The sequence below is a fragment of the Penicillium cataractarum genome (genome assembly GCF_028827025.1).
Source record: "Penicillium cataractarum strain IBT 29864 chromosome Unknown utg000008l, whole genome shotgun sequence".
In the NCBI taxonomy this organism is placed as follows: Eukaryota; Fungi; Ascomycota; class Eurotiomycetes; order Eurotiales; family Aspergillaceae; genus Penicillium; species Penicillium cataractarum.
The window spans coordinates 3,582,669-3,602,813 of NW_026622744.1; the positions used below are offsets into that span (position 1 = coordinate 3,582,669).

Below are 20,145 nucleotides of genomic sequence, written 5' to 3' on the forward strand. Positions count from 1 at the left end.
AGTAATACTTAATAAGTACTCTAGTAAATACGATAAGATATCCTTACTAACGTATCCTAGTTATCTATACTATAGATTAATTATCCTATCTAAGTACTTCTTAGTATATAAAGAAGATAGGGTAATCTTACTAAATTACTTAGTAAGAGGTATAACTTAATCGTGTAAGATAGAACTAAGAGATAAGTAAGAGATAGATAAAATATAAGCGTAATTAGTAGTAGTTAGTCGATTAATAACTAAATTATTCTATCGAATTAGGTAGATACCTAATTTTATATTAAGCTTATATATAGGTATTCTATCCTTTTCTTTTAGTAGGTAATCCTTACTATTTAGATAGATACCTATACTAATAGCTTATTCTATAGAGATTAGGTTAATATAGAATCTAGGATAATAGGTAACTTATTTTAAAGGAAAAGTAGTTTTATTAAGAGATTCTAATAGTTTAATAGATAGTTTACTATAACTAAGGATAGTAGTTTCGGTATTTCTAACTATAATAGAGGATATAATAGGCCTATAGTTTAATAGTAGGTCCCTATTATTTATAATATAAATTAATACTCCGGTATTATAGTACTAAGTATCGTTTTTCTTAGTAGGAATCCTAATTATACTTATCGTAATACTATCTTCCTCTCGAAAGAGAGTCTTAATCTATTATTTTAGTATATAGGTAGAGAAAGCGTCTCTAGTAGTTAAATTAGCTAAATTAGCTAGTTAGTAATATCGAATTATATATTAATAGGCTATCTTAAATCCTCTAGATTTATTATATCGCTTTTTAAATTAGTCTTAGATCTCTAGGTTAGGTTACTATCCCCTAGGTCTTACCTTAGGATTTATATAGCGATATATCTTAAAATCGTGGTTACTAGAGTTAGATATATCTCTATAAAGGTACTTTCTTCTTCTAGTTAATTATATAGGTCTTTCTTTATCTAATTCGTTAGGTTAATATCCTTAATAGATTATATAGGCGATAGATCGTTTTCTACTACTATTAGTAGTAGATAGTTAGTATTAATCGACGAATTAATTAACTAGTTTAGTTAGGGTAGATCTCTTTAGACCCTATAGGATCGTATTATACTAGAAGATATAGAATCCTTAGTTACTAGATTAAATTATCTCTAGGAAATCGTATACTAGAGATAGATAGTCTTAGAAGTAGGTAATTACTATTTTCTTATCTTCCGATTAGCTAATTAGCTACTTTTAACCCTATATAAGTAGCTATAATAATTTACTTAGTAGAGCTTATCATTTTAGCTTATCCTAATCGCGTAGGATTTAACGATTCTTTAATTAGTTAGATAGGGTAAAGATAGTACGTAGTTTTACTATAGCTTTATATACTAATAGGCTATTAACGATTTAACGTTCTTCTAGTATAAGAGAAGATCGAATATCTTACTTAAGAGATTCGATAGATAGAAGATAGTAAAGATAGTCTAATCTTAACGATTTATATTTACTTAGTAGTATCTTATAGATAGCTAATTAGTTAGATATAAGGTTAGTGAGTCTAATTAGTTACTTATAAGGAAGATTAGATATAAAAGTATTAGTAGGCTTTCTAATAGTATTAGATAGCTATAGTTTAATTAGTTCCTAGGGTAGGGTAGATAGAGTAGCTTAGTCTGGATTAGCGTATTTCTATAAATCGTATATAATTATATAGTCTTTAACTATAGTAATCTAGGGAACTTAGTATACGTAAGATTTTAATAGGTAGTTAAGCTAGGTAGCTTATAGAGTAGTTAAATCTATCGCTTCTATATAAGTAGTAAAGCGAGAGTGAGAATAAAGTAAGAGAAGATTAAATTAGTTAAATAGTGAGGCGTCGGGCTTATAACTATTAGACTTTAGGTAGTAACTATAAAGTTATAGTTATATATATAAGATAATAGTATATATAAGGATTAGTAAATACTTAATATAGTATCTAAATATATAGTTATAAGTCTATCGATCGTGTATACTTCTATAAAGAAGAAGTACTATAATTATAGAAGAGTACCACCGATCTAGAAGAGAGATTATAAGGTATAATAAACTTAATTTAATTTAGCTAAGAAATAGGGTAGTATTTATATCTTAGGAAACATAGTAAAAGATTATATAAAATAGTAAGAAAGTAGAGTGTTAAATAGTCTCCTGCCTAGGTAGGTAATTTAATACGAGTATATAATTAATATAAGATCGTTAAAGATCAATCCGATAGGTTTCACGTAGGAAAATAATGATATAGTTAGTTTATCGGAAGGAAAAGGGCTTAGTAAGTAGTCACATGACTATATAATATCATAATGTTAATAGTACCTTAGGCGCGTAGGGCCGAGCGTTCTACTAAGGTAGTAACCTTCTAGCGATTAACCGATATATCCCTAGGGGCGATACGTAATAGCCACGCTATATATAGATTATAGTTACGGTATATATAATAAGTTAGCTATATAGTAGCCTTTCGGTAGTGTATCCCCCTTACTTCGTGTTTATTTCCTATTTACACTAAAGATACTATATTTAAATTAATACTTAAGGAGTAGGGTTTCAGGACTCTTTAAGACACAGTCTTACCACGAATTTCACTAGGTACTTCTAACCTTACCTAATTAACAGGCTTTCTACCCTATAAGTAGTTATCTTTATAGTAATATAGTGATTTAATAGAATTTAATAGATTTAATAATTAATAATAGGGATTAATTATCTTAAGGGCGTAGTAGATTTCTAGCTTATAGTAATTACTAGAGATTAGTAATATTAAAGAGGAAGAAAGACTATATAGATAGATCCCCTATAACTAGGAGACTCAGAGACTATAGGGATTCTAGTAATTTTCCTTCCTTCGTTTAGCCTATTTCCTTTATCTAGTTTATTTAATTTATTTACTATATCTATACTATTTCCCTTCTTATATATAGGTAATAGGACTTAGTAGCCTAAGTAGCCTAATTTTTTAGGCCTATCTTTACCTAATATAGCTTAGCTAACTAGCTAGCTATATAGCCTAAATCCTTAGGCCTTAGGCTTTGGCGCGGAGCTTACTACCTAGTAGCTACTACCTCTTACTAATAGTTTAGTTAGTAGGTTCTACTACTATCTTTCTCCTATATCTACCGCTAGAAAGGTAAGATTATAAATCTCTATATAATACCTATATATAAAGGAAGTTAGGTCGGGTCTAAGAATATTAATTAATTAATAATATAGAAGAGTATGTAGAGGATATAGTACTATTTTTAGAACCTTTACCGGTAGTATAGGCTTTAATAGTTTAATTTTTATCTAAGTCATTATGAATGTTAAAGCTAAATAAGATAGGGATAGATAAAGATCGAGGCGATTGAAAGAGTGGTAAGAAGTCTAGGCACTTATTTAAAGACCAGTAGAAAAGCAAGACTGCGGGCACCCTTAGATCTAAGAGTCGAAGTTAGTAGATACTACGACTCCGTCTAGGGCCGAAAGTAAAGTACCCAAGACTACGGCTAGGAGTAGATTCCTTGTAGTACCAAGACTCTGACTAAGTATAACATACTCCTTTAAAGGTATAGAGCCCAATATTTATACTTCCTTTTCTGTAGGTACTATAAAGTACCGAGAGCTTCAGCCGGCTCATACGCGCCGTTTCGTGGATAGGGGTTATCAGTCTAATGCCCTTATACGAAACGAGGAGACGACTATACCTATAGGTGATGCCCAGAAAGCGGTGGCTAGATAAACTGCATAAGGAATGATTTGCCCCCGATGCTCAACAATCTCGAACACTAGCCCGTGAGTCTAACCCTATGGTATCTTCGCCGGTCCCTTCACTTTGCTTATTAGATCTAAGGTAATGTTTCAGAGTGTCTAGTGTAAAGAAATAGCCCCGTCGTAAACTAGATTGTCAGTAGATTGGAACTAACGGAGAACTAAAATGGAACTAAGATCGACGGATAGGACAGAGACGCTTAGTTCCCGGGAGGCGCCGAAGTATCGCCCGGGGGCAATGCTAAGTTTATTAACTAGATGATATCTCGCTTTGAGTAACCACTCAATGATGTTTTACGAGACGTATCCGCTAAGCAGTGAAGCTTTTGACTTGCTGGTACTAGTCTACATAAGCATTCTACTAACCAGACAAGACACGTAAGTTAGCTTAATATTAGCTTTCTCGAAGGCGCTAATTAGGGCTATTTACTATTTACGTGTATCATTCTATTCGCCACTAAAAGCACCACATAATAGGCGGCTAAAGACCCTGATCGTGTGATGACTCGACCCTATTAACCTCGACTACTCAGTCGTTTAGTCATACGTCCTCCCGTTTATACCTATATAGATTACTCTACAGGTTTAGTGGTTCTTTCTAGGACCGACGCTTTATTCTTTATCTTGTAGACCTATTTAGGTCTTTCTCTTCTTCCTTTTCCTTCTTCTTCTCTGGGTCTGTCTTTATCATCTTGTCTAGATAGAGACAATCGATTCAGATCTCCTTTTCCTGCTTCCTTACGCTGGTGTCGATGACACTATCATCGTGATTTCAAATACCTATAGTAGCGTATTCTGTAAGCTGGCTTCCGTTGATTCCGAGTCTCGGGGGAACGACTAAGAGCTACTAATATTATTACGCTACAAAAAAAAATCTTAGGGTCAAACAGAAAATTGAAATCCAAGAAGTTAAAGGGCTTAATGCGATACTGTTCGCTCTGAAATACTGAATCAGTACTACCTAGTAATACGCGTTGCATGAAAGAAATCAGAGGTAGTATACTGCTACGTAGGCGAGAATTAAATAAATTTTCTTTAACGAAGATCAAGAAAGTGTAATCCTTCGGGTCGGTGTAGAACGTTTATCCTAGCTCTTTAATCATCGCGTAACGTTCCTGCATAATACGGACATTTTGCAGCTATGCTCTACCTTTCTCGCTCGCGTCTATTCTTGTTGTCTTCCAAACCCACACCCCATCGTCAGATGTCTAACCAACCCGAATATAATCATTTGCTCTTTTATCGGGGGTAACTGATATCTAACTTAGGCCCTATACGTTTTCACTTGGCCCAACATGTTAGGCCAAGACGTCGCACTGTTGAAGATTAGAATACCGTTCCAACAAAAAATATTATTATTACTCACTAGATCACAGTGGTGCTTATTATCTTTTGGTTGCCATTCAGGATCGGAATTGGTTGGATACAGCGTGCTGTTAAATGGGTCCAATTCCAGGAAATCTATCTCTACTCTGCTAGATACCTGAAGCGTATAGATCCCGCCTTGTGAGGGCCATCCTTGGACTATCGCGCCAGGCCTAGTCCCATAATATAACTAGAACTGTGGATCTTGTGGAGAGCAATCTTGAGGGGTGATATATCGACTGTTCACTTCCTGAAGCATGGTGGGTGGATCCTGAGGTGTAAAATTCTTTGACTTAGTTTGATATGCCAGCCAGCCAATAATCAATGTGACGAGCTGTGAGATCATGGTCCACAATTTCAGCATTTCATAGTTCCAGGGACAGGTTGTTATTTATGTTTTCGAATCGACCAAGTTAAAGCGGACAATATCAGGGAACCGATTTCACGAATAGTGGGTAGGCCCTAGAGGGGGGGGGATCGTAGCGGGCTTTACCAGTATTCCGGATCCTTCGGCCCTGGGGGTCTGTGCAGGATATTTAACTGCAAAATAGGGGTTTTAGGGTGCGAGGATGGAAGAATTGAATAATAATAATGGGCCGGGCCGCAAAGTGTACAAGAGTCGGGTTGCAAAGGATCTCCCCGGGTCGTGGTGGTTCGGGTAAATTGGGCGTACCTAGCAGCCAGCTTCGGTCTAGGGGCACTCTCGACAAGACCAAAAGATACATTAACCATACCCGGCTGCTTTCGTATAGCCATGATCTGAGACCATACTTGTCCAATAATCAGATTGCCCACGGGAACAGTTAACGTGTCTTTGATACCATAGATCCCAAAAGGAAAACAGGCGATCGATGAGATGTCAGCTTCGTTTTTTAGGATTATATTCAAAAATAGCATGTCATCGGTGATACCATTGCTCTTTGTACCCATAGTCTTAACGTCCATAATCATGGAGAAGCCAGCGTCGTAACTTTAGGCGTCGTCGCGTAAAGTAGTTGTTGCCGACATAGTAAGTAGGCACTGAATCTGCTTTATTACCGGGATATTTTGTCCGTTCACGAACTCGCTGCTGCTAGATGCAAATCATGCTAAAACCCCTGTTATCCAATAAGTCCTTATCATCACCAGCAACCATGGTCTTGGAGACGATATTATCAAGGATTGTATTCTGGATATTAAAGAATCTCGTTTTTTGCACTAGGAACGATGTAGAGTTTTCCGCATACAAAAAGATCACAATCCCATCAGAGTGTTTACAATTTAAACTTCCATTAAAAACAAAGACTTCACCAGTTAACCATTACTTATGATACCTCTAGGCTAGATACCAGATGTCACGGTTAGCCAGTTGATCTATGTTCGGGAGAAATAGCACTTAGTTCACCGACGATAGCAGCCACAAGATTCGATGATAATATCATGTATCGTCCATACCCAGTCTTAACAAATTTGGAGGGCCGCGTTACAGTTCGCGAAGGCTAGATAACTAGATATAAACTACTGATTCCTAAAGTTCACCCTACATTGGAGAAGGTGATGGCTGTCAATAAATATGGCCTTAAAAGATAATCAGATTGGACAATGCTCTGATGTCTTACTAAAAATCCCCTCTGACAGAGGTCAGATCGCTCATAAAGCCACCGCTGCCATTCTCCATATAAATACTCTTAATCTCAGGTTAGTATGCATATGAAAAGCCTTGGTCCTTTAATTTCTTGGAGACTCACCTCCTGGGTCCTGTGGGAAAGTATATGGAATCCAATATTCTCAAGGGAAGTTCCCCGTGCCACTTGCTAATGGATGGCTCAGATATTTCGCGAGTAATGGCCTATTGAGTTAGCGTAGGAAGATTAGCATACTCTATTCTAGTGATAGAGATCGGGTAGTTGATTTGCATTACCACCATTTGAGTTATGTCCTCTATTAGATGACACAGAAACTTGCCAACAGTCATAGGAGATCCGACGCCCGCCTCGACATTGTCCTTTATCATATGACAACTTTGGAGACGACGCAGTATTAGGGGGCGGGAGTCCGTGAGTATGGCAGAGGGGGCGCAGATGTAGCAAGAGAGTAGAGACGAAAATTGCTGATAATGAGGGATTCAACGTACCTAAGGTGATATAACCTTATGTAGTGCCTACTAGGCGGCGGAGTAATCAACCGTTGTAGATACCGGGTATGGAGAGGTATCATGATAACTTCGCCAACAGGTAGCTATACTAAGTGGTAGATGAGTTTTGAGCAAGGGGGTCTGAAAGGGCGGGCAATTTCAATCAAAGAATCCAACCTAAGCGAGAATTAGAAGAGAAAGAAAGGTAGAAGGTTCGAATAGTAACATACGAGTGCAGTGCCAAGCTTTAAAGAGTGGAGTCCAATTACAGTCACTAATCCTGATTAGGTATACTACAACTTGAATCCGGCTCTATACCACTGTACATTCTCTAATACCAGACTACTACTTGTGTATACACGATAATAGTATGTATATTGTCTTCGCATAATCTAATTCTGCTAATTACATAACCTAGTTAGGGTTAGACCTATCTAGATTTCCGTAAATACGAAAAATCATTTGGTCGAGCCATATTTAAATGATAGAGTCTAGCAAACCAGTTTCAGCAATGCTTCTGGGCGAACTTATCAGTAGGTTGAACGATGAGATTTGTGCCAAAATCTATCGATTAGGATGGTGGTGCCACGTAATTATTCGATCCTTTTCACCGTTGATACTAGTAGTTATCATAGTCTAGTTACAGAAACTGGCACCGAAACATAGCACAGTCGTATTTCAACGTTAAAAGTAAGTAAGGGAAGAGGAAATGAACAGAGATCTCTGCATAGCAGGACTATGTATACCTGTTTATTGCCTGTAGAATTTAGCATTGAAGTTTATATCATTCGTAAACCGTCATGGGAGAAAGGCGTTACATCTTAAGTTCCAGGAATTATGAAAATTTGTAGACAGAGGTAGTGTAATTACTTGATTTTTTCTTCGAGGGTGTATTACCATCTGTACTGTAGCCAGCTTTTGTAGACAGAGTAAATTCTTACTGGAGTTGAGCATGCTCTAGGAAAGCTTTTACAGTCTGACGGCATTGATGGGATTGGGGATACATGAACACACTGAGTAATAGTACGCTTGCTAACCCCACACATATTAGCTCAAGCTAAGGCCTCTGATTCATGTCAGGCTAAACCACCTATAAATGAGCCGTGCGGCTGATGTGGGGAAAAAGGAAAGAAACAAGGAGACCAGCGAACTTAAAAGTAATCGAGGGCCTAAAGAGATTATCATTCTTGGGAGTTTAACCAGTGTCATCCTTGAAAAGGGGCACGGAATCGAAACCACACTTGGTTGTCGCTTAGAAAAGAAAGAGGTCGATGGTTTACTACGTGAGTTTCAATGTAGAATACACAAGAAGAAAAAGAGTCGAATCGTTGCAAACTAATTTGAATTTTTGGCTGTCCTGGTTTGACTGGTCACCTACCGGGACAACCGAACCCCCGTGCGGGTGATGCAAAATCTGTCATACATGTCATGAACTTTTTTTGTTTTCCTATGATCAGAAGACAACAATTGCCATGGTTGACCAGTATTTGACACCCCTTCAAGATCAAAACACCCTTAAACAGTCTCAAGGACCTGCTCCTTGAACTCCCGCTCAACCTTCTGGCCCTTGTCATCAGTAGCAGACTCGCCGTGGAGGGCAAGCAGAGCACCCAGGTCGAACTTGGGGGACTTGAGGAGCTTGACCTTGCGGATGTGGACCTGTAAAATATTTACATGATTAGAGATTGAAACAAACACAAGACATGCAATGCCCCAATGGGCATAACTGAGTCTGAGAAGAGCGACTTACGTTCTGGAGGGGGTAGATGCCCTGGGTGGACTTCTCGATCTCACGGCCAATAACCTCGGGGATGAGCTTGTGGGTGAGCTGCGACAGAGTGCAGCTGGCGGCCTCACGCTGAATGATCTCGGTCATCTTCTTGCGGATGGCGCGAATTTGAGACGAGCGGGCGTAGGTGGTCTTCTTGATCTGGTTGGGGCGTCTCTTGGTGAAGGCAATGGCGAACAGGCGGAGGAGGTAGTCGTCAGTGGTCTTCACGGTGATGTTGGCCTCGATCAAAGACTGCCACTTGCGGACCAGAGAGCGCAGCTTGTCGGTGGTGAAGTCCAGACCGTGGAAGTTGGTCAGGCAGTTCTTGCCCTGGATCTCGTCGACGCGGAGCTTGACCTTGCGGAAGGAGTGGTCCTCATCGTTCTGGAGGTCGGCGAGGGAGACCTCGAAGATACGGCCCTTCAGGGAGTCGTTGGCGTTCTTCAGACCGCTGGTGCGGTTGACGAGGGTCTTGCCGACACTTCAGGAGAAATATCCGTTAGTAAACCAGGTTCCATAGCGGAGCGAAGATCGACTCAGAAAGAGAGGGAGATAGCAGGGAGAATCATACTCGCGGGTCTGGAAGGTCGAGGGGGCCTGATGAGGGAGAAAAACGGTCAGCGGTGTCACTCGAATTGGAAATCGTTGATGGGACTGGACCAACCTTGACAGAGTACTCGTCCTTACGGGTGAAGGGGTCGACGGTTCTCTTCTTGATACCCTTCTTGCCCTTCGACAGGCGCTTGTTCCTGGAAGGCGAGAGACGGGTTAGCCCATTCGTTCGACGTTGATGATTAGACTGGGAGCGAAGGGAATTTGGATAATATGTCCAGATCCAAGGTGAAGAGAAACGGTGCCAATGAGCAATGGGGACGAATGCGCATACTTTCCAACAGCCATGTTTGCGAGTCGGGTCTATCTGAGTGTTGTAAAAAAGACAGACGAAGGGTATCGCACCACGGCGCTCGGAGGGTTTCGAGATTCACGCTGCACTAGTCGACGGGAGGGTTGGAAAACCAAAACCCACAGAAAACTCGGCTAAGCGAGCCAACGCGGGCCCTACTGCTGACATAACGGGTACCCACGTGATACACACTGGGCCCTCTCCAGCCCTGAGGTCCGACCCACCTGATTATATAATCCCGCTTACACTGCTGGCAATCTCGTCAGTCGCCTGCTTCGAATTAACTCTTCGGAAGGCCTTGCCATACAGTCCCTCGTCGTAGTACTTACTACTTACTACTGTACCGTAGTGTAGGTTAGTCGGTACAAAATTATTAATAGTATTGACTGCAGTAAATTACTCATAATCGCTAACGTTTCTTGTAGATCAACGTGGAAAATACTACCCAGAAATGGATGATTTATGGTTTGCCAATTGAAAAATCCCCATGTCAAATAATATCAATACCCAAGTCCTCCGCCATGAACTGGTCACCCATACATAGACCATGCCGATGACCCGATCTACATAGTCACGTTGTAGAATTCCACCAAGCAGAAATAGAACAAGAGAAGTTGACGTCTATCCAAGTCAATATAGATACTTGATCATAACAATGCTTCACATATGATCCTGAATATTACCATTTATTGAATGCTGCTATGAAGTATGTATTGCTGATGTTCATGGGGCTACACGGAAGACCCGTTCTTCCGCCTTCCCAATCTCCGCACGAGCCACCCCCTCACTGCAAGGCTCTCTCCGCGGACGAAACCATCCTTTTTGCGACTCTGACCATTTCAATTCCCCGCTCTCGAGTCGTCTCTCTATCCACGCCACGAGAATGGTACGTCTTGATATGTCTAGCCATGGCTTGTTTGCTATCTGCTGCTTGGACTATTAACCACACGAACTTCATTCCCCTTCTACTCAGGATCTCGCGAGTAGAACGCTAATGACCGATTTACCTCAACAGGGAAAGCGCAAGAAGTCAAGCAGAACGCCCCAAGGGCCCCGAAAGGTGCGAGACTCACTCCTGCATTTCAAATTCATCTCATTCCATTCCTGATGACCACGGAAGCTAAACCATTGACGATAGCGGGAACCTCTTGCAACTACCTTCGCTTGCCTCTTCTGCAACCACGAGAACTCGGTCATCGTCAAACTCGATAAGAAACTGGGTTTGGGTGACCTTTCTTGCAAGGTCTGCGGTCAGAAGTTCCAAACCGGAATCAACTGTGAGTCGCCTTGCTCATCATTATTGCGCGCACCTTCTCATCAATCCTGGTAATTCCATCAGATTTGTCTGCCGCCGTGGACGTGTACTCCGACTGGGTGGATGCTTGCGACGCCGTGGCCAAGGACACTGCCAACCAGTATGACGGAGCTGTGGGATCGGTAGGTAATAGCAAGTCGGATGCTCTGGCCAATGCCGGGCATGGAGATGCCTACGAGGACGACGATGACTATTGATTTGGTTACGGCGGGAAGGGGCGAACGGCGCATATTCATGGTATCAATTCGACGACCTTTTTTTTCTTTTCTTCCAGATCCAACTACGGTAGAATCCTTCAAAACAAAATGAATATTCGTTTACTACGTTGGGCTCTGTCGTTGCGTGTGCTCCAGGGTGTTCCCCCTCGTTGAAGATGCTGCTCTGTGAAACAAGCAAACTTAAGGTTGGGCCTCCCGAGTCCGTTTAGGGGGCAGTACACCGCATGATGGGTCGTACATACTTCTGACCTTCTTCCCATCCCTGAGCGGCCCTCGGAATATGCCTAACCGACAAGGGACCGGATTCTTTGCGCCTCTGCACTGACTTTTGCAAGGTGAAGTCAGTGAAGTCTAGAGGGTGTAATATCTGTCACCAAAGTCACCCAGGCCAGGGATGATATACCTATTGACCGGGTCAGTTATCGATTCAGCTACCATAAAAGATTGGAAGGGATTCATACTTCTTGTCATCAAGCCCCTGGTCAATGAATGAAGTGACTACGCGGAGTTTAGGGAATCTCTCCGCAAATTCGGCAACGCCCGAGGGGCTTGCGATCAAGTTCAGGAACAAGATCCGGTGCTCAGGAACTCCCCGTTCCTTCAATACCTCTACGGCCAATGTTGCCGAACCTCCTGTAAAGCAGTGTGAGTAAAGTCTTACGAAGGACGGGCTATACGTACCGGTTGCGAACATGGGATCCAGGAGAAGAACCCAGCGATCAGCAATATCGGCAGGAAGCTTGTCGTAGAAAAGCTTGGGCATGCAAGTCTCCTCATCGCGTTGAATCAGGATCTTTCCAATGCGGACAGATCGGCAACAGTCCCTCAGGCCTTGCTCCATAGCTTCTCCCGCTCTCATGATCGAGACACCGCAGATCTTTCCTTCGAATTTGACACCCAGATAAGCCCGGCCGACTGGAGTCGTGACGGACTGCTCAACCACGGGAAGGTGATTCAGTCCTTCTTCCACCAGAAGTCGAATAATTCGATTGGAATAGAAGATGAAGTCGGCACGTGCTGTCCGCTTGTCTCTGATCATGCTGTGGGTGCGTTAGCTAGTTAGCGATCCTGGTCACGTATCAAGCAGGAGAATTTCTCATACGTCAAGAGGGCAATCAGTTGAGGGGTCTGTGCAAGCACATGAACATTCTCGTAGGACACCTCCTTGGAAACCGTAGCAGTGGGTTTCTCGCCATCTGGACGGTAGATGGGACCGACTCCCTGGGCAGGAGACGGAACGGTTTCTTTGCTCGCCATTGGGGGGGAAGGGAGGAGAGATAAGAAAGTGAGTTGAAGGGTGATTTAAATGATGGGGTAAAGTAAAGAGGAGAACGATGTTAGTCAAGGAGGGGAACCTCGCCCATATGAGGAGCACGCGAGGAGGAAGGATGGGCGGAGGAAGCGGGGATGGACTTTTTCTCTTATCTCGTATCGTCCTGCAGAGGAGGGCTGGTCCTCCGCACTTGTCGGGAGCTTAGACCTTATCGTGCATCCAACCTCCTCTTTCCGTTGCATCATTCCCCGCTGAATAAGCCCTCGTAACCCCCTTCTGTCCTTTACTACATCTACCATCTCCAACACAATACCAAATCTCACGAACCCAGGCGCGATTGTTATATCCTTTGCGCGATTACCTACAGGCCATTCCCAAGCGACCATCTAACCGCGCCCGTGTTCCTGATTGGTTCGGGCCGTTCGCAGCTACTCGCCTACCCTCTGGGATGAGCTGACCTGCCGTTACCTGCCTGCCCTCGCTTGCGACTACATCCACTTCTCAGAATGACTTTCTCCTTAGCGCGAACTTATCCCGAGGGATCTCATTAAGGGATTCGACTTCGACCTTTTCCATTACAGTGAACGCCGTGCTCGCCGTCCCCGCGTCCCTTTCCTTCCTCGAATGAATCGCGAAACGTCCACAACCGCCTCTAGACCGCAAAGATGGAGCATACGCGCTCGCGAAGTCGGCGTCTTGTGACTTATGGCTCTTCCACCAGAAATCAACCTCGCACAATAACCGCCTCGGCAACTAAGGAGTCATTAGACCCCCCGGGTAAGATGCGCACATCGCATTCAACAACGAATCCAAAGTCTGCAAGCGAGCACCGGAACAAACAAGCAAGTCCTTCGGAGACGGTGCAATCGGCAGAGGTCTCGGGGGCGTTGCGCACAGCTGAAAATGATAGCATCTATGACCTTCCATCATCAGATGAAGAGGACCTGGACCTAGCTGCGCGGCGGAAGCGCCGGCGGTATGGTGTTGATACGAACGGGAGCGCCTCATATTCCCGCAATTCTCCCGCCGTGCAACCTCCGCTTGATTTCGAAGCAAAAGGTGGATCACAGGATAATTCGATCAAATTGAACCCCGCGATTTCCCCTCGCAAGGTTGATTCGCCTCGCGCAACACGACACGTGTCAGGCCGTGGAGGCGCCCGGTCACAGCAGAGTGACAAGATATCAACTAAAATATCGAGAAAGCCCGTCGGAACCCTGCCAATAAGTGCGTTTCAAAAGACTGAACCGACTTCTCTTCCCCCTCTCGACACGAGTGGACAATCGAGCCATTCTAAGGCCGAACAAGCCCCAGGTGGAGGCATACTATCTAGCCCGATAATGGAGCAGCCGGAATCCCCGAGCTTCCAAGCGCATGCAAGCACTCGCGGTGGAAACATGACACCCACACGAAGAAGGCTAATTGACTCACTGGGTACACGAGGACAATTGGCGGATGCGTCACCTAGCATTGCAGCTGTTAGCCAGCCACCCTCTCCTTTTACACCGCACAGCCCTAGCCGACCAAAGGCATTACCTCCACAAAGCACGCGCGTGGACAGTCAGGCTACAGATCGAAGCCAGGAATCTACTGTCGCAGTTTCACCGCATCTAACCGGCACTCGAGTCACATATGCCCGCCAACGTTCGTTTTTGGACGATCTTTGCCTGACAGATGACTTGCCTGGACAGAACATGGCAGGTGCTCTTGAGCAAGATGGCCTGTCAACGTCTCAAACCCGGAGATTTGATGACCTTCCCCGTGCTCGCCTCTTTGAAATTGAGGAGGTGAACAATGATGACGGATCTGTTAGAAGTATTCATGAGCTTCGTCGGGCTGGAGGGAATGCCCGTTACCGGGGTGCAGTTGAGTCCATCTTTGAGGACATTGAAGACCCCCACGTGTCAGTGTCTGGTCGATGCAATTCCTTCGTCCAGCTCTGTGACAAGTTGCTCGACTCAAAACAAGCACGTCAATTCGTCGAGTGCAACTTTGACAGAAGGCTGGTCGACTGCCTCTCTAAGAATATCGACACAGTCTCTGCTTCACTAGCTCTATGTGTGTTTGGATTAGCTTCATCAGGTCGATCTTTGCCCTATGTTTTTGCAGCTGCAGCCTGGTCAAAGTTAATTCACATACCGCCCTCTCTTTTTGGAAACCAGGATGACCTATGCGCGGTTGTCCGCGCTCGAGACAGCAACTTGTCCAAGGCTGCCCAAAGATCGGTGCAAAACATCGCACCCCGAATTCACGCAGCCTTGTTTTCCGATGCATCCGTACTGACACTCTCTCCGTGTATCTTGGCACTGCACTGTTTGAAGGTGACAATATCGGCATTCCAGGCCAAGGGGGAAATACCTGACAGTCTGCCTTCGCCTGTGTTGAGTCAACTTGTGAAAATTCTCTTGTCCGAAAGCTCACATCTTGAAGAGAAGCCGACGAATGATGCGGAGAGGTTACATGTATTGATATTAGGGTTATCAATTCTCGAGGTTCACATCACGTCCGGAGATCCCGCTCAAGAAGATCAGCGCGATGCCCTGGGTATTCTCTCTGGCATGCACAGCTTGCTTCGACTGGATAACGAAGCCAGTTCAATACGCCAGCAGGTCCAGACACTCTACCTTCGCGTGGTCTTGAACACAACCAATAGCAACCCAACGCTTTGTGACAAGTTTGCAACAGCAGCCATGATTGAAGAGCTAGCCACGATTGCGATAGCCAGATTTGGTGACCTGACCGAGGATACTCTTGCACAGGAGAACAACTCTCTCGATACCGTGATTCTAGCCCTGGGGGCTCTGATTAATCTGGTCGAACAGAGTGAGGCATCGCGCACGATGTTCCTCGATTCTGGTAGTGCTGCAGAATCCATTCTTGATCGGCTCTTACGCCTCTTCTTGGCTCATGTTGATTCGACATCTAAGGTATGACCTCGTTCGGTTCTCGTACCGACTCGACATGATAGCTAACCAACGCTCTTCCAGGCTCATTCGGTTTTGGAGGTACATCACAATGTCGCCGTGGGTTACTTGGCTGTTCTTCTCCAGGCGCTTTGCCTACACACAGGCGCCCGCATGCGAATCAAGGAGTCCCTTCATCCCAATGGATTAACAGTCATCATGTCGACTGTGAACGAGTTCTTGCAGTACCACCAAAAGATTGAACAAGAGCTACACTCTGCCCAAGCAAATAGGGAGGCCAGTGGGTTCTTGGTCCGGCTTCAAGACCTTATCAATGAGATTCAGCGCATTGATAACGAATGATCAGGGGGAATAATTAGAGGCTGGGCGATACTTTGGTCCGTCCGGTCTGGATCTGATGTACATAGATGGGTTGGTCATCGTTTTGGGGTTTACCAGGAATCGGGTGGGCGGCACGGAACATAATAGGCATTTTATGAATGATACCCTTGGGAGGTTGAATCAGCGATACTCTCACTCCTCTGGAATAATTTTCACGTATTTCTTTTGGTAGTCATGTAGGTCAGATGTGGAGATTACATCACAGGTTTCTTTCCTTTTAAGCCACTGTACTTGAATTTTCTTTTTCCTTGTATACTTCGGCTTAGAGATGGCGTGAGATATCTAATCAGCTGTTTGCAGCGTTTGCAGTTGGAGCTCCATGTTGCTTCATGGAACTTTGCCACCCGCGACCGCAGTGACCACACTCCTCCTTTCTCACCAAGCCCTCATTCTCCAATTCTACTTGACTAGCCATCTTCAATTGTTCCTTCTCATCCTACCCAATCCATTCCCCCACCCCCAGTCCTGGTGCAGCACACTCCGCTGCCCTTCCCTCAAGATGCCCGCTGCTCCTAAGCAGAGAAAGATCGCGATCGTCGGCAGCCGCTCCGTGGGTATGTAGTCTCCTCATCGTCCCGGAATCTGGATGCCCCATCTTCGTATCGCTGTCGTCTAACATGTCTCCCTTGACTATCAGGCAAGTCTTCGCTCACGGTTCGCTTTGTTGAACAACATTTCGTGGAAAGCTACTACCCCACAATCGAGAATACCTTCAGCCGGATTATCAAGCACAACGGCCAGGACTATGCAACCGAGATCGTAGATACCGCAGGACAGGTAGGCAACTCCTTTGACATGACCTGCATATGTAACTTTGCTGACCGCTTTCCTTTGCCCTTATTACAGGACGAGTATAGTATCTTGAATTCGAAACATTTCATCGGCATTCACGGCTATATCATTGTGTACTCAGTCACGTCACGCCAGTCCTTTGACATGGTGAGGGTTATTCGAGATAAGATCCTGAATCACCTGGTAATACCCCCTATGCCCCCTTGATGTGTGCTCACTCAACCTAGGTCTTTGCTAACCCTTTGCTTTCTATTAGGGCGCCGACCAAGTACCATTAGTTCTGGTGGGAAACAAGAGCGATCTGAAGGGGGATCAACGACAGGTGACTGTCGATGAGGGCCGACAACTGGCAGAAGAGTTCAGCTGTGGTTTCACCGAGGCCAGTGCTTTCCTCGACTTCAATGTCGCCAAAGCATTCGATCTAATCATCGGAGAGATCGAGAAGTCTCAAAACCCATCACAACCCGCTGGGAACAACAAATGCACGGTGATGTAATCCCGGCATTCCACACACTGATCATCATCTTTCAATTCGTGACAGTGGAAAAGCGGAGAGAGGAAGCTCTGATACACCTGCGGGTCTCGAAATGATCGCAATGAGATCCGACAATGCTGCCTCCTCCTAACCCAATTCGTCCTGGGATGATGAATTCCACCCAGCATATTCCTTGGGCTCTAGTCTGAGCTGTGACGGGCTTTGAATATTCCTTTGATGTTTTTCTCATTTGCTGTTTTCACTTCATCGGCGTGACTTGGATGCTTCGCTTGCAAAGTGGGATCAACCTAACAGACCACTTCCATCTCCCAATCACTACTGTTTTTCTGTCGGGGTGGTTTATTCAAGGTTGCTTTCTCTGTGTCTTTCTGGATTTTGTGGCATGTTCAGGCTTGGTTGCATGGATCATGGTTTTTTTTTAATTCTTCTGGTTTTTTGACTTTCTTTACGTACTTTTACGGGCGAGGGAATCTGGATTTTGGGTACTCAACGAGCATAGAATAATCAAATGGCCACGCAGGCTTTTACATGGAATTTCCATCCTTTCATACACTAGGATAAGACCTAGATCTTTTTATATGTTGGTAGTAGTCTTCTTAAGGGACCTGAAACGTTGGGCGACTGGATTAAGTAATGCCCCGCGGGCGCGCACTTTGGGATTTTACCCCTCCACAACTGAACGGCCTTTTGACTCACTCAAGTCCTCGATTCTCCCCCTCGCTCTGCAACCATGCTCGACCTCAATGACTTCATCGCCGAGCGCGGCGGTAACCCGAACAAGATCAAGGAAAGCCAGCGCAAGCGCTTCGCTCCCGAGGAAGCTGTCGATGAAGTGATCGCGTTGTACGAGGAGGCTCGGAGAGGTAGGTTTGCGCACGTTTATAACAGGGAGTCTGCCAGGTCGCTAACCTCGTTCTTTCCAGCTCGTTATGAGGTGACCCAGTTTGGCTCGCAGCTGAACCCGCTGCTCAAGCAAATTGGAATGAAGAAGAAGGTACTGTCCTCCTATCTGCGGCGTCGATCATTCCTCCTACCCTTTCGGGCGAAAGAGTCGGCCAAAAAGACAATTGCTCATACAGTCTGCTTCTACAGAACAAGGAGGATGCGAGCGAACTGATGGCGCAGAAGGAAGAATTGGAGAAGCAGAAGAAGGCCGCTGAAGAAGCTGCTGCCCAGAAGGAATTGGAGCGTGACCGCAAGATTCGCACTATCGGAAACTACGTTCACGACTCCGTGCCCGTTAGCAACAACGAGGTAAATGCTCATCAGGATGTCTACTGAATAGCGGATTTGTGCCCAGACTGACCCACAAATCTTCTATAGGATAACAACGAGGTTATCAAGACCTGGACCCCTACCGATGCTGTCATGGAACGCCCCAACTGCCTTTCTCACCACGAGGTTCTGACTCGCCTTGATGGATATGACCCGGAGCGTGGTGTCAAGATCGTCGGCCACCGAGGATACTGCTTGACTGGATATGGCTTGTTCCTTAACCTCGCCCTCGTGAACTACGGCCTGGAGTTCCTCTTCAACAAGGGATACACCCCCAACCAACCCCCTCAGTTCATGCTGAAGGACCTCATGGCCAAGACGGCCCAGCTTGAGCAATTCGACGAGGAGTTGTACAAGGTCACAGAGAGCGATGACAAGTCTACGGACAAGTACCTCATTGCTACTTCAGAGCAGCCCTTGTCCGCGCTGCACGACAGCGAGTGGCTGCAGGAGAAGGACCTCCCCATTAAGTAAGAGCTACTATTTTGCTTCTTTCCCTGGCCTGGTCTTGAGAACTGACGAGGGTGTTACATATAGGTATGCCGGATACAGCACATGCTACCGAAAGGAAGCTGGTGCCCACGGAAAGGATGCCTGGGGTATCTTCCGTGTTCACCAATTCGAGAAGGTTAGTTCACGATCCTTCGTCTCGTTATACCTCAGCTTCTAACACCCAGTAAATAGATCGAGCAGTTTGTCCTCACCAAGCCGGAGGATTCTTGGCAAGCCTTTGAGGACATGATGGCCACTTCCGAGGAGTTCTACCAGTCCCTGAAGCTCCCCTACCACGTCGTGGCTATCGTTTCCGGTGCCTTGAACAACGCCGCTTCCAAGAAGTACGACTTGGAGGCTTGGTTCCCATTCCAGCAGGAGTACAAGGAGCTCGTGTCGTGCTCCAACTGCCTTGACTACCAGTCTCGTGCCCTGGAGATCCGTTTCGGTGTCAAGAAGGCGACCGACTTGAAGAAGACCTACGTGCACGCCCTGAACGCTACCCTGTGTGCCACCGAGCGCACTCTGTGCTGTATTCTGGAGAACTACCAGAGAGAAGACGTAAGTGGCAGCAGCAAATATTACTCTCTTCCTTGTCTTCCCCTTAGCAAGATACCTATTTGAACATATTGATGCTAACCCGAGTTAATAGGGTATCGAGGTCCCCGAGGTTCTGCGCAAGTACATCCCCGGTGCGCCAGAGTTCCTTCCTTACGTCAAGGAGCTTCCCAAGAGCTCCACTTCGCAGCAAAAGGCCAAGAAGCAGTCCAACAAGCCCGCAGCCGGCGCTGAGGATGCTGTTAAGAAGATGCAGGACCTGAAGGTCTAAAGGGCGAAGGGATAGGCTGCAAAGAAATACATTTTTCCCCTCCCAAAAATTCATTACTCGAGCGTCAAATGATACCATGGAAATGAACATGTAAAAGCTCATGTATGTCTGCGCATTGATAGATATGGTACTGAATTATAGTAATTACGTGACAAATAGCATACCAGATGTAGGTACTTCTAGTTAGTACTACAGTATATGCATACTGCATATAGTGTATACTCGAAAGCACGGA

At 44.9% G+C, this 20,145-nt stretch overlaps 7 protein-coding genes across 7 annotated transcripts; 4 read left to right on the plus strand and 3 right to left on the minus strand.

The window, feature by feature from the left end:
• Nucleotides 1-5,060: 5,060 nt before the first annotated feature.
• N7496_010377 (uncharacterized protein) lies at nucleotides 5,061-5,386 on the minus strand (the record flags this gene model as incomplete). Its single annotated transcript, XM_056703290.1, has 3 exons — nucleotides 5,061-5,078; nucleotides 5,129-5,317; nucleotides 5,375-5,386. 3 exons carry the CDS (start codon nucleotides 5,384-5,386, stop codon nucleotides 5,061-5,063), a joined length of 219 nt encoding a protein of 72 aa, XP_056552290.1.
• Nucleotides 5,387-8,755: 3,369 nt separating this feature from the next.
• Nucleotides 8,756-9,911, minus strand: rps1 (40S ribosomal protein eS1; the record flags this gene model as incomplete). Its single annotated transcript, XM_056703291.1, has 5 exons — nucleotides 8,756-8,899; nucleotides 8,991-9,492; nucleotides 9,583-9,608; nucleotides 9,676-9,760; nucleotides 9,898-9,911. The coding sequence occupies 5 exons, from the start codon at nucleotides 9,909-9,911 to the stop codon at nucleotides 8,756-8,758; spliced, it is 771 nt and encodes a 256-aa protein (XP_056552291.1).
• Nucleotides 9,912-10,909: 998 nt separating this feature from the next.
• Nucleotides 10,910-11,427, plus strand: N7496_010379 (transcription elongation factor 1 family protein; the record flags this gene model as incomplete). Its single annotated transcript, XM_056703292.1, has 3 exons — nucleotides 10,910-10,975; nucleotides 11,054-11,192; nucleotides 11,255-11,427. The coding sequence occupies 3 exons, from the start codon at nucleotides 10,910-10,912 to the stop codon at nucleotides 11,425-11,427; spliced, it is 378 nt and encodes a 125-aa protein (XP_056552292.1).
• Nucleotides 11,428-11,799: 372 nt separating this feature from the next.
• On the minus strand, nucleotides 11,800-12,705 carry N7496_010380 (uracil phosphoribosyltransferase; the record flags this gene model as incomplete). The annotated part of the gene is made up of 4 exons (XM_056703293.1): nucleotides 11,800-11,851; nucleotides 11,910-12,081; nucleotides 12,130-12,488; nucleotides 12,551-12,705. 4 exons carry the CDS (start codon nucleotides 12,703-12,705, stop codon nucleotides 11,800-11,802), a joined length of 738 nt encoding a protein of 245 aa, XP_056552293.1.
• Nucleotides 12,706-13,386: 681 nt separating this feature from the next.
• N7496_010381 (WAPL family protein) lies at nucleotides 13,387-15,987 on the plus strand (the record flags this gene model as incomplete). The annotated part of the gene is made up of 2 exons (XM_056703294.1): nucleotides 13,387-15,648; nucleotides 15,709-15,987. 2 exons carry the CDS (start codon nucleotides 13,387-13,389, stop codon nucleotides 15,985-15,987), a joined length of 2,541 nt encoding a protein of 846 aa, XP_056552294.1.
• Nucleotides 15,988-16,525: 538 nt separating this feature from the next.
• Nucleotides 16,526-17,314, plus strand: rhbA (Rheb family small GTPase rhbA; the record flags this gene model as incomplete). Its single annotated transcript, XM_056703295.1, has 4 exons — nucleotides 16,526-16,580; nucleotides 16,664-16,803; nucleotides 16,873-17,001; nucleotides 17,075-17,314. 4 exons carry the CDS (start codon nucleotides 16,526-16,528, stop codon nucleotides 17,312-17,314), a joined length of 564 nt encoding a protein of 187 aa, XP_056552295.1.
• A 730-nt stretch (nucleotides 17,315-18,044) lies between these two features.
• On the plus strand, nucleotides 18,045-19,910 carry N7496_010383 (serine--tRNA ligase SES1; the record flags this gene model as incomplete). The annotated part of the gene is made up of 7 exons (XM_056703296.1): nucleotides 18,045-18,177; nucleotides 18,238-18,308; nucleotides 18,407-18,568; nucleotides 18,638-19,059; nucleotides 19,127-19,217; nucleotides 19,274-19,642; nucleotides 19,734-19,910. 7 exons carry the CDS (start codon nucleotides 18,045-18,047, stop codon nucleotides 19,908-19,910), a joined length of 1,425 nt encoding a protein of 474 aa, XP_056552296.1.
• Between the last annotated feature and the right edge of the window lie 235 nt (nucleotides 19,911-20,145).